This window comes from Chenopodium album, chromosome 16 (genome assembly GCF_948465745.1).
Source record: "Chenopodium album chromosome 16, dcCheAlbu1.1, whole genome shotgun sequence".
NCBI lineage: Eukaryota > Viridiplantae > Streptophyta > Magnoliopsida > Caryophyllales > Amaranthaceae > Chenopodium > Chenopodium album.
The window spans coordinates 1,933,280-1,946,007 of NC_137849.1; the positions used below are offsets into that span (position 1 = coordinate 1,933,280).

General features: G+C 33.4%; 2 protein-coding genes across 2 annotated transcripts; one reads left to right on the plus strand and one right to left on the minus strand.

The window, feature by feature from the left end:
* The first annotated feature begins 1,067 nt into the window (after positions 1 to 1,067).
* Positions 1,068 to 5,549, plus strand: LOC145584624 (pentatricopeptide repeat-containing protein At4g20740-like). Its single transcript, XM_081641440.1, has 3 exons — positions 1,068 to 3,555; positions 4,815 to 4,953; positions 5,056 to 5,549. Exon 1 carries the CDS (start codon positions 1,368 to 1,370, stop codon positions 3,540 to 3,542), a length of 2,175 nt encoding a protein of 724 aa, XP_081497566.1. The 5' UTR covers positions 1,068 to 1,367; the 3' UTR covers positions 3,543 to 3,555; positions 4,815 to 4,953; positions 5,056 to 5,549.
* A 268-nt stretch (positions 5,550 to 5,817) lies between these two features.
* Positions 5,818 to 8,898, minus strand: LOC145584625 (uncharacterized). The gene is made up of 2 exons (XM_081641441.1): positions 8,490 to 8,898; positions 5,818 to 6,366 (listed from the first exon to the last, which is right to left on the minus strand). Exons 1-2 carry the CDS (start codon positions 8,763 to 8,765, stop codon positions 6,241 to 6,243), a joined length of 402 nt encoding a protein of 133 aa, XP_081497567.1. The 5' UTR covers positions 8,766 to 8,898; the 3' UTR covers positions 5,818 to 6,240.
* Positions 8,899 to 12,728: the final 3,830 nt, after the last annotated feature.

The window sequence follows — 12,728 nt, forward strand, 5'->3', positions numbered from 1 at the left end:
AAAACTCGAACAAGCCTCCACTGAGTATCAAGTTATAAAGCAAGCCTGGTAAGACGCCAAACAAAACTGACAACAATGTACGACCAATTTATATTTTATGGAGTAATGAGAATGTCATATCGCCCAGCAATGACTCTTGTAGAAAACGAACCCCCTTCAACAGTAAATAATAACCAAACCAACCAACTAGCAGGTTAATCTCGGGGATCTTATAGGTCAATATACTGGAGATTGAATACCATGGCTGGCCTTACCAACATTAAAGGTGTGCTAATTGTTGAACTTTCTAAATCTACATTTTTTTTTCTGGAAAAATCAATGGAGCTTAACACAATCACTACAACATCCAAAAGTGAAGAAAACAAGGCCTTGGCCTAACCGGTCATTATCTAGGTATGAATGGTTCATAGACAAACCATAAGGATTTAAAAAAAAAAAAAGTTTATCTAGTGACATTTTTATAAAAAAAAAAAATTAATAATAAATAACCAACGATTTATTATTTCCAAAAATGTTATCCTTACTCCGATTTTATGTTGATTTATTTACACAAGCTAAGCTACACACGAAAATTCGTGTGTGTGAATATATCAGGCTCAATTCTTTGTTTTTCCTTTTCAATGGAAGGTGTTTTTTTTTTTTTTCTATACTTTTCTTTTCTTTTCAGATGGTAGTTTTTTTTTAGGTGGTAGGTTTTTTTTTTTTTTTTTTTTTTTTTTTTTTTTTTTTTAAGAATTGTAGTTTTTTTTTTAAAAAAAGAAAGAAAAAATTGAGAAGGGTATTTTGGGAAAGTGAAATTTATCACCCAAAACCCCCTTTCACTTTATATATAGGATGGTAGTTTTTTTTAGGTGGTAGTTTTTTTTTTTTAGATAGTTCTTTTTTATTATTATTTTTTAAGAATTGTAGTTTTTTTTTTTTTTTAAATGACAAAATTAAGAAGGGTATTTTGGCAAAGTGAAATGTATCACCCAAAATCCCCTTTCGCTTTATATATAAGCTGGTAGTTTTTTTTAGGTGGTAGTTTTTTTTGTTTAGATAGTTATTTTTTTTTTTTTTTTTTTTAAGAATTCTAGTTTTTTTTTTCAAAAAAAAAAATGACAAAATTAAGAAGGGTATTTCGAAAAAGTGAAATTTATCACCCAAAACCCCATTTCACTTTATACAGAGGATAATTGTCAATTTTATTTATTTATTTTTTTTTTCACAAGGATAAATCAATGCTTCCTCTTCGAATCCCCTACCTCCATTCGAACGCAAAATGGTGGCAAATGCAGGACAACAGAATGGGAAATCTGAATGAAATTGCTAACTAATGAATTCAAATATGATATCCATTGTTACATAAAATCAAACCCAAAATCAAAATGCCACCACCTGCTAAACCAAGCAAATTCTACTTCTTCTATGGCAAAAGAAAGCCATCCCAGAATCGACCCACTGTTTATGGTGGTCTCTTCTCCAATCGCCAAACCATAAACCCCAATTCCCCCAATTCCATAAACCCTAATTTCCATCAATCTCAAAAACCCACAAATTTTAACCTTCAAAATTGGGACCCAGATTCCCAAATTGGGTCAAAACCCTCTCAACCTAAAACCCCATCTGAAAATTTCTTCCATATTGCTCAGAAATTATCACCAATTGCTCGTTTCATCTGTGATTCTTTCAGGAAACACCAGAGGTGGGGCCCAGAGGTGATTGCTGATCTCTCGAAGCTTCGCCGGGTTAACCCGGACATGGTTGCTGAGGTCCTTAAGGTGCAGGATGACCCCAACATTTGCTCCAAGTTCTTCCATTGGGCTGGTAAACAAAAGGGTTATCAGCATACTTATCTTTCTTATAATGCATTTGCTTATTGTTTGAATAGATTGAATAAGTTTAGAGCTGCTGATCAAATACCTGAGTTAATGCGTATGCAGGGTAGACCACCTAGTGAGAAACAGTTTGAGATTTTGATTAGAATGCATGCTGATAATAATAGGGGTCTTAGGGTGTATTATGTGTATGAGAAGATGAAGAAATTCGAGGTTAAACCTCGAGTTTTTTTGTATAATAGGATCATGGATGCTTTAGTTAAGACGGGTCATTTAGACTTGGCGATGTTGGTTTATAATGATTTTAAGAAGGATGGGTTGGTGGAGGAGACTGTAACTTATATGATTTTGATCAAGGGATTGTGCAAGGGTGGGAGGATTGATGAGATGTTAGAGCTTTTGGGACGAATGAGGAGTTTGTTAAAACCGGATGTTTTTGCATACACGGCTATGATTCGGATTTTAGTGGGGGAGGGGAATTTGGATGGGTGCTTGAAGGTTTGGGATGAATTGGAGAAAGATAAGGTTTTGCCTGATGCAATGGCTTATACGACTTTAATTTCAGCTTTGTGTAAAGGGAATCGTGTGGATAAAGCCTATGAATTATTTAAGGGTATGAAGAATAGGCGAGAGTTGATTGATAGAGCTATATATGGTGCACTGGTGGACGGTTTTGTGGCTGATGGCAAGGTTGGTTCAGCCCTTGACCTGTTAAAGGATATGATGAATTCTGGATATAGGGCGGATTTGTCAATCTATAATTCCTTAGTACAAGGATTATGTAATTTGAAACAACTTGACAAGGCTTATAAGCTTTTCCATGTAACAGTTAACGAGGGTCTCCAACCAGACTTTACAACTGTGAATCCAATGTTGGTATCTTATGCAGAATCAAGAAAAATGGATGATTACTGCAAATTGCTTGTCCAGATGGAAAAATTAGGATCACCGGTTATCGATGGACTTTCTGGATTCTTCTCTCTGATGGTTGAAATTGATGAGAGATTGCCTTGCACTTTAGAGGCATTCAAAGATTTGAAAAACAAAGGTTATTGTAGTGTATCAATATACAATATTCTTTTGGGAGCTCTGTACAAGGTTAGACAACCAAAGGAAGCATTGTCCCTCTTTGAGGAAATGAAAGATTCAAACTTTGCACCCGATTCAACAACTTACAGTCATGCGATCACGTGTCTTGTTGATCTTGAGGATGTGAGAGAGGCGTGTCTTTGGTATAATAAAATCAAGGAGATGGGTTCCATTCCTTCCATTGCAGCCTATTGCTCTCTGGCGAATGGGCTTTGCAAAATAGGAGAGATTGATGTAGCGATTTCCCTAGTCCAAGACTGCTTGGCTAATGTCAGCAGTGGACCTATGGAGTTCAAATACACTCTAAGCATTATCCATGCTTGCAAAGAGAATGATGCTGACAAGGTCATAGAAGTAATAAATGAAATGTTACACCAAGGAGGCATACCTAGTGAAATTATATATTGTGCTGTTATCTCTGGCATGTGCAAGCATGGGACGTTGGAGGAGGCTAGGAAGGTTTTCTCCTGTATGAAGGAGCAAAAATATATATCCGAAGCCAATGTGATTTTTTACGATGACTTGCTTATGGAACACATGAAGAAGAAAACAGCAGACTTGGTCCTATCGGGATTGAAGTTCTTTGGACTGGAGTCCAAACTGAAAGCAAAAGGTTCTACATTGCTGCCAAGCTAAAGAGTGAACAGAGGTAATGTATTCCATTGTATGGTTAACAGTATTTGTTTTTTGTTCCTTTTTGAACTATAAAACCTAATAATCTTTACTCCTGAATCATTGTGGGCATTACTGTAATGGGGAGAAAATAGGAAAAGTTTGGGTATTTTCTATTGGAAAGAAATATGGTTTTTATGCCGTGTCAAATTATTTTGTAATGGCTAACATGCTCAGCAAAACTTTGTTTTATACTGCAACAAGATTTGTGACATTGTAGTTGAAGCATTGGGATATTGGGTTGTTAGGATTCAGGGAAATTTGTGATTCGTGCACCACTAACTAGAACTATTTTAGGTAATTTGGCACTTGGAGATAGGTTGAGAATTTATAAAGCTGAGATGTTATGCTATTGTACCGTCTCCAAATGTTCAGCAACAATATTAGTTTTTTTCCCAAGCTGTTGCGTGCTTGAAGCTCTGACAAGCACTTCTCCTTTTATGTATGAAAGAGGAGAATCCTGTCATTCGCAGCTATCATCTTCCAATTTGTTTATCGCAATTTTTTTTCCCAAACAACTGATGTGCTTTTGTGGTCCTGTTGATGACGCCGTGTATGTTTATGGCTTAGTAAAGGAATCGCTAGAAGTATGAAATAATTGGGCTTTATGAAATACACTAGATTTTTAATATGCCCATTTTTTTTATCCCAGTAAAATGAAAGCTTTTGCGTCGATTTTCACAGACACACACACAGAGAGACTTGCAATAATAAGTCAAAACCTGTTCAAACGCTATGAATCATGCCAAACCGTGTGTCTAAGGGTCTGTTCACTTTAACTTAATTTCAGTTCAGTTCAGCTCAGCTCCATTCAGTTCAGTTTAGCTCCTAATTTCCTTCTCTCATAAAATATTCATTTCAGCTCTATTCAATTCAATTCAATTCAATTTAATTCAGTTCAGTTTAGTTCAACTCCAATCAGTTCAGCTCAGTTCAGTAAATGTGAATACACCCTAAGTGTCAGAGTATATTGATTAAGCTTAGTTTCCTTTTTTTAGTAGCATCTGCCTTCGATTGTTCTTACAAAATAAAGTTTCTGTGGTGTCTTTGTCAATAACATAATGTTACTGACCTGCATTTATTCCTCCTCTTGGTTCCTGACATTGTATATTCTTTGTGGTGTCAAGTATAAGTGCAAAGTCAAACCTTTTGTGCACATTGGACTTCATTAACATTGGAGGCTCTTTTTCTATAGCCTAGTATATTATCTAATAAAGAAACCAAATAATGTTGCAGGAAACGCTCAATGATGGCCTCAAAGGGAGGCAGCGGAGCTGGAAGTGATACAAGATTCAGTTTGAACTATGGCAGCAAATAAGGTACCCAAATTATCACGTGGAAGCTGTTTTCTATTTGTTCTGCTGCCAACTAACAGGTGATTCGAATCTTGCTTTATTATACGTACTGTACGATTGTATTTCTTGTGCTCAAAATGACAATAGTCAAGTTAACTCACTATTGAATTCTGTTTGCTTAGGTCATGCTCCAATGTAATGTGACCTAAATATTGGGTGCAAAAGGTTAAGCTGATCTGTTGACACTATCAGTCACGGCTTTCTCATAAGATTTGCAGAATGCCACTTCAGAATGGAAACAAATCCGCATGCTTTCATTAGAAATTATCTATATGGAACTGACTACCATAGCAGTTCAGTTACAGCATTGTTTTAAAGAGTATCCAGCCTTGATTAAGTTCCGTGGTATATATTTCTTGTAGTCACTACTGTATACTTGTCTTGGGAGTTAGGATAGCAATAAACTTTCATTTATAGTTTCATTTTCCTGTTAGTAATTGTGTAGCTAAAGTGTAGATTAGAGTGAGATTCAAGGATTAGAGTTAGATTCAAGTGTTCTGACTGGGAACATTGAATTTCTTTTTTGCTGTTGCTGTTGACATTAGCTAAACCAGATTTGTATACTGCTAGGCAGTACTTGTGGTATTACAATAATAATAATACAACTCTTCTGTTCTGGAGGATTTACCTGTTGGTTTGAAGTATGAAATCATATTGCTGCCGGCACCTGTATACAAAGGGTAACTCAAAGTGGCTTACCATCTACATTTTATCAAGGTCCGAAATCTTTGATTTTTAGGGGTGAAGTTTGAGTAATTCATAATTTCATCTACTGCAATCTTAACTGCCATGATTATATTCAGATACTAGTCGTACATCACAAATTTTCATTATGTTACCCAAAAAAATAGGATGAAGAGTATTTTGTAGATGAAGATTCAACAGAATTTGGAAAACTTAAGGGTAGATAAATAAATTGTATAGATGATGATTAAAATGGAATTTCCATATTAGTATACACAATTACACATATATAGTATATCAACCTGAAAATGATCAGGTAATTGTAATCTGCGCGCTCAGCTAGCAGGTTTGGACTATCATCGTCCCTCAATATTTTGAGAGAAAAAGGAAGTTTCATTTGGTAACTTTCTTTCAAAACAAAGGTAACTCCTCTATGGATTCCACCACTTCTACAATAACTATTGCATTCATCATTGTAGTAGCCACTATACTGATATAGCTATACAAACTGAGGTGTATTCAGTTCATCTCATGAAAGATTGGTGCAATTACAGTGGTGAAGATGCCTAAATAAGATCTACCCTAAAAATATGTAATAGCAATCCCAAGTAGAATGTTGGAATTCAAACTTCACGCTTTGGCCTATTGCGAGCTCGGGAAAGTGCAGGTTCCTCTTTCTTAGGGATGACTACTTCAGAGGCATCATCGATCTCTTCCTCTGCTTCTCTAATTGCTTCATTCATGGCAAGCTGTCACACATGCACAATTAGGAACAAATTAGAATGCTAACAGGATTACAGGACAAGTCACCGAAATCACAATATCATCATTGACTACAAGAGCCACATAAAAGAATATACATCAACTATCCGTAGAGTTTCCAACTTTCCATGACAATTGTACTTGATTCCAATGTCTTGCTTTTATTTCTCTTAAAATGGTAAGAACGGACATCAGAAGCCACTAGATATCCAACATGCTTAATAGTTCATATTTAGGAAATATACCTCCAGTAGGAAAACTAGGGCTTGGAGCATACAATGCATAAAATGACAACTTTCTATGTATAAAGAAGGGGTGATATCCATGGACTCTGAGCTAGTCAATGCAAAATCACAAGGAAAATATTTGTATTCTGTCTTGTAATCACAATCAGCTGATTTAAGCAGGTTTCTCTAAATTATTTCAACTTGCAACTTTGCTGTCTTTTACAGCAAGAACTGAACAACACTTAACATCATTATGCAAAGTAAGCCACAGTCAGCTGTTCTTCCAACACACTGTATAAATCAATGCAAATGATGGTCTTAGTTGAGCAGTTCTAGCAGTTTTTATTTTTAGTTTTTACGTAGCAAAAACCCAATCACGTCAACTGCCAATCATCAATACCCACTTTTTCATCCCCCTTTTTTTTTTTTTTTTTTTTTTATTGTTTTCGTTTTTGTTTTTTTTTTTTGAGAGACCCATTTTTTCATCCCAAGTTTTCATAACACAGCTTAAACAAAGAATTCTGTTTTTTTTTTTTCTTTTTTCTTTTTTTTTTTTCAGCTCTACCGAGTAAGTAAAGATACAATGATACATATCACGAAATCCAACAGACTCCAAACATAGGAAGGTCTGAATCTATACAAATAAAGTGACCCTACGCAGTACTTACCCTCAACTTAATTCTAATCGTCTCATCACATTCCTCAAACATTCCATTGTAGCTCTATAGGTCCATGCAATCAAGAGAAGGCATTAGGCTCCTGGTATCGACTTCTCCCGAGCCAAATTTATTTTGTTAAAACACAACACTTTTTATCAACACTTCAGCAACAGGATACAAGATAAGCAATCATTTTTCAAAGATAACTTGGTACAGAATGACATGACTAGAATAGTGTTACTGGTCACTTACAAACCAACATGTAAAATCCTCACTGATATTTTTAGTACTAGAATCGTGCTACTTCCTCAACAGTTTTGCATGCTAATCTATCAAACAACCAGGCAAACCACTACTTCAAAATTCATCTTTACCCTGCTATGTATATACACTTCAACCCTCTCGTTTCCATAGCCACAAAGAACCCTTTTCCAGGTTATTAATTATATTTGGAAGAAGTTTAATCTGTTATGTTACCCTTATAAAATTGACCAGAAATTAGCAAGAGACCAATATGGACCAAGTAATTAGATACTGTCAGTTGCAAAGCAGAACAAACTATGTACTAATACCTCAATGAAGATATGTTGTATTATGCAAGCAAGACCAACTTCAAAAACACCTTTCTCCTCGCCTTGATTCGTTTTTCTTTCTCTATTAAAACCTCTCTCTGACTATTTTGTAGCGAAACAATCTACACAGTGAATACTCCGTAGTACAGAAATCAAAGATTGCAATCTTTTTCACTCAAATTAATTTTTCACAGGATTTTTTTTTTTCTTGAAAACCTTACCATATAACGCATACGACTTTTAACAAAAACCCTCCCACTACTTCAACAAAGCCTCTGAGAACTTAATCAGACCCATCAATAGTTCAATACAGCAACCTGGTGTCATGAAGTACAAAATTGTATGGCCAACATGGAAATTAAGAATTTGCGAACTAGCTTAGTCGATTAAAGTCTCAGAAGTAGGTACCAAAGTCCTTAGATCAAATCCTGTCTACATCACATAATCATACCTTTTGTAAAAAAACAACAATTTGCTATAAAATTTCATCTAAATATATCTATCAACCACAACCCAAAAACCCCACTTAATTATACCATAAACCCATTTCCTAGAAACCAATTAACACTGCTAAAAATGCATAAGAAGCCAGAATTCAGCAAATTTAACATACAAAAATTGTACAAACATATAAATTATTAAAATTATATACCTCCTCAAGGAACTTCTGGTCAAGTCTATCACCAATTCGAAAAGCAGTGAAGACAGTAATGGCGAGAAGAGAGAATGGGAAGACGAAAGCAAAGATGAACTGAGTGGTAGTTGGGCCAGCGCGAGTAACAACACTGACGCCTCTCATTCGCCGGCGGTCTAATTCGCCGGAAAATTGAACCGACGATGGTCGGAGAGATGTCGGAAAAGCGACGTGAAGTGGCTGATGATGTGAGGAAGGGAGAGATTTAGAGGGAATAGTAGAGAAAGCTGCCATTTTTGAGTGGATAGATAAATAGATATGGTGTCTGTTATGTACAGGAAACAGGATAGTAGCGGTTTCAAAATGGAGTATAGGGAATTTTTTGTATGCCTGTAACGTGTGCGTTGATGGATATCAAAAATAAAAAAATAAAAATTTGGGTTTGTGTGTTGATTGTATTCTCTCTGTGATTTAATAACTACTCCGTATTATTTGTACACTTAACAAATACGATTGTACTGTATTTTATTTTTATAGTATTATGCATTTTTTTTTTTTTGGCAAAAAGTTATATTTAGGGTGCGTTCTATTAACTCGATTTTTACTTATTTGAACTTATCATCTTATCTGAACTTATTAGACCTTATTAAAACTTATTTTATTTATAAATTGAATTTGGGTAGCCTGGTCAACCCTTATCACAACTTATCTGAACTTATTTTTCCTGAACTTAGGGTCTGTTCTCTTCAGATTATTTTCAGTTCAGTTTAGTTGATTTAAGTTCAGCTCTAATAAGTTCAGTTCAGTTCGGTTCTTAATTTCCTTCTCTCATAAAATATTCAGTTCAATTCAGCTCCAATAAGTTCAGTTCAATTCATTTCAGTTCAGTTCATATCAGTTCAGTCAATCAGAACAAGCTCTTATTAACCCTTATCTGAACTTTTTTTTTCCTGAAATAAGGTGAACAGAACAGAGTCTTATATGAACTTATTAGCCCCTTATTAGAACTTATTTTAGTTATAAATTGAACTTGGATAGCCTTGGTTAACCCTTATCACAACTTATCTGAACTTATCTAAACTAAGGGACTGTTCTGATTTACTGAATTGAGCTGAACTGAACTGAAGTGAGTTGAACTGAATTGTTTATGAGAGAAGAAAATTAAGAACTAAACTGAACTGATAGGAGCTTAACTAAACTGAACTGAACTGAAATTAAGCTGAAGAAAACAAGCCCTTATTTTTCCTAAACTTATCTTATCTGAACTTATTAACTCTTATATGAACTTATCTATTAACTATTACTAAAACAAAATGTTTCTGACATCGTACACCCCCTCCCTATCTTATGTGTCTCTTTCTCATTAAAAAAATTCTCGCCATTTTGTTGTATGATGTCATTAATAATTTTTTTATTTTTAAAAAAACAACACTAAGGGCATGTTCTCTTCCGTTTAATTTCAGTTCAGTTCAGTTCTTAATTTCCTTCTCTCATAAACAATTCATTTCATTTCATTTCACTTCAGCTCAATTCAGTAAATCAGAACATGCCCTAAATATGTATAATAACATGTATAAGATAATAATGCATACTCTAATACTGTTGTTTGCCTATAAATACAGAAACTATCAAAGTTCATAAGATTACCTATATCCATTCATAAAATAAGCTATAACTTATGGATACGGAAACTATCAAAATGAAAAGTGACTGACTTTTTGACTCAATATTAAAGTGAATTGTTTTCACGTTATATTATCCAAAATTCCCTCCTATTTAATTGTGATAATAGGTGTAAAAAAAAAAACAATAATTATCCAAAGTGCTTGACGTTTTGTTTTAATATATGTATGTGCATTGCATTTTTTTTTTCAACATTACCTTTGTTCATCACTGTATGTCATATGTATTTAAAGGTATGAAAATGTTTGTCTTCCACACTTCAATTTGCAATTTGGGTTTATCCATATTGATGTCAATTATTATAATTATTCGGTAGTAACTTTTTTCATCTTGCAGATATATGAAAATATTTGCACAAAAATATGAGTTCATTGAAGACAATTAAGATATGAATAATACGCTTATAAATGACTATAATATATAGCATTGAGATGATATTTCTATATGGAGGTATTGATAATATATTCAAAAAAATTCTTAAGCCACATACAAAACTAAATTGATTTTTATATTAATTTGATTATGGAATAAATACATTAAAAGAAATAAAAGAACAAGTAAACTTTATAATCCCACTAAATGAAAAACATATGATAATGATTAATTTCGTATGATATAAATTAGGTTAAATTATTTATCATCACTGTACCACGTACGGGTACTAATCTAATTTTTCTTGAAATAAGTGAAAATAAGGTGAAAAAAGGTCTTAAATATTATATTTCTCTGTTGGTCCTCACCCAAACCCACTACTACTTTTTTTTTTAATTATTTCTTTATCTCACATTCATTACTTTTCAATAAATTATTAACCTCATTATCTTTCTTTTACAATTTTTTTAATTCTCTAGCTACCCCTCTCACTTCTTATTTTATTTAAATCAATTAAATTGCCTAAAAATATGTGTCATCAAAGTGTAACACTTATTAAAACACGAAGAGAGTATGATAGAATTATGTGATAATTCTGGAAACAGATAAAAGATTTTGGGACACGAAAAAAGGATTATAGGCACGAAAATAAGGGGCAGAATTAGTATAATTAATTTAAAAGTAAAATAAATTTTACAAATAAGCATTGTCAGTAACCCAATGACATTTTACATAATACGGAGTAACATTTATTCATTTTGTAATGGTAAAAAATCTTAGTCAAAGAGAATACGTGAATAATGTATAAGTTAAAGATGCAAACATTAAAAAGCATGAGTATTATGAAAATCAAATTACAATTTTCTAGAAATTGCTTAAATGAAATTAATTCTCCATTTGGGGATTGGAGGTCTTAGCATCGTACACTCTATTACGTTTGCACTCCCACCGTTTTATTTTGAATGCCCCATTGGGAATTTTAATACTAATCATTACATATACTTTGATCCATGTTTGTGAACTATACATAAGATAAAATATAGTCGTGTGGGTAATCGTTGGAATCGTCTCAATAATTAGATTATTAATATTAAATAATTATAAATTATAGTTTGTTGATAATTAAAGATATTATTGGTTAAAGTTTTGTATTGGCATACGTGTCATGTCACTATAGGGCACTTTAAAAAAAAAAAAAGACTTATTTGCAAAAAGAATAAAAAAAAATTCTCCATTTGTATCATTTTTTAAAAAACTTTTTCCAAAAGTAATTCACATAGGAAGGTAGGATCATACACTAATTTTATATATTTTACGCATTTTTCATTCAAAGCAGTAAAAATGCTAATAATGACAAGGATTTAAATAATAAACCGCTAATGATGATAGTGGTTAAATAATAAAACTGCAATCATCATTAGTGGTTTTTTTTTTTTTTTTAATTTTATTTTAACATCTAACAACGATAACAATGTAATATACGATGAAAACCCAGCATTTGATGTTCTTGATAATGAAATGCTACTTGAATTGATAGATGAACTTCATACATTATTACTGTAATATATGTTGAAGTTGCTTACCACAACTGTCCACAACTTGTTTTTGATAACCATTGAGGTAGGTATATACTCCAGGTCAACACCCCTGTCATGCATAGTTAGAGGTGTGTTCTGATCATTGAGTTTGTTTAGTATTTGGAAATCGGGTTAGTGATTGGTATTGAACCTTGTATGCATTAGGTCATTATGTATGGTTGGGGTTGTTTAGGGGCATTGGACTCTTCCTTTTGTTGTAGCCTTACTAGCCTTCCTTTTGATATTCTCACAATTTCGAACTTAACCTATCCTTGATGATTAAATTCATGCCTTGTGTTTCTCCAAGTGATGATTTTATTTTCATAATAGGTTATATATTTTTCAACCTTTTAAATAATGGTGGAGGTTGAATTGGACCATAACTCGATTCTTGGGTACCCATGACCATCATAAGTCCCTAGCTATGTCATATGCTAGTGGCTGTAACAACGATAACTTACTATATACGAAGTATATAGTATCCACTTTTACATAAGCCCAAGCAATTTGGATTGATTATTTCCAACCTTTCCAACAGTCACCAACAATTACCTTGCAAATGGCCCTTTCAACAAACAACCATCAATCTCAAAGAAAAGTTTACAACTATCAAAGTAGATATAAA

Excerpts from the sequence above, each read along its gene's own strand:
- LOC145584625 (XM_081641441.1), bottom strand. The coding sequence starts at position 8,765 with ATGGCAGCTTTCTCTACTATTCCCTCTAAATCTCTCCCTTCCTCACAT. Across the intron at positions 6,367-8,489 it reads ACCAGAAGTTCCTTGAGGAG|CTTGCCATGAATGAAGCAAT; the intron begins GTATATAATTTT and ends CATGTGTGACAG.
- LOC145584624 (XM_081641440.1), top strand. The coding sequence starts at position 1,368 with ATGCCACCACCTGCTAAACCAAGCAAATTCTACTTCTTCTATGGCAAA.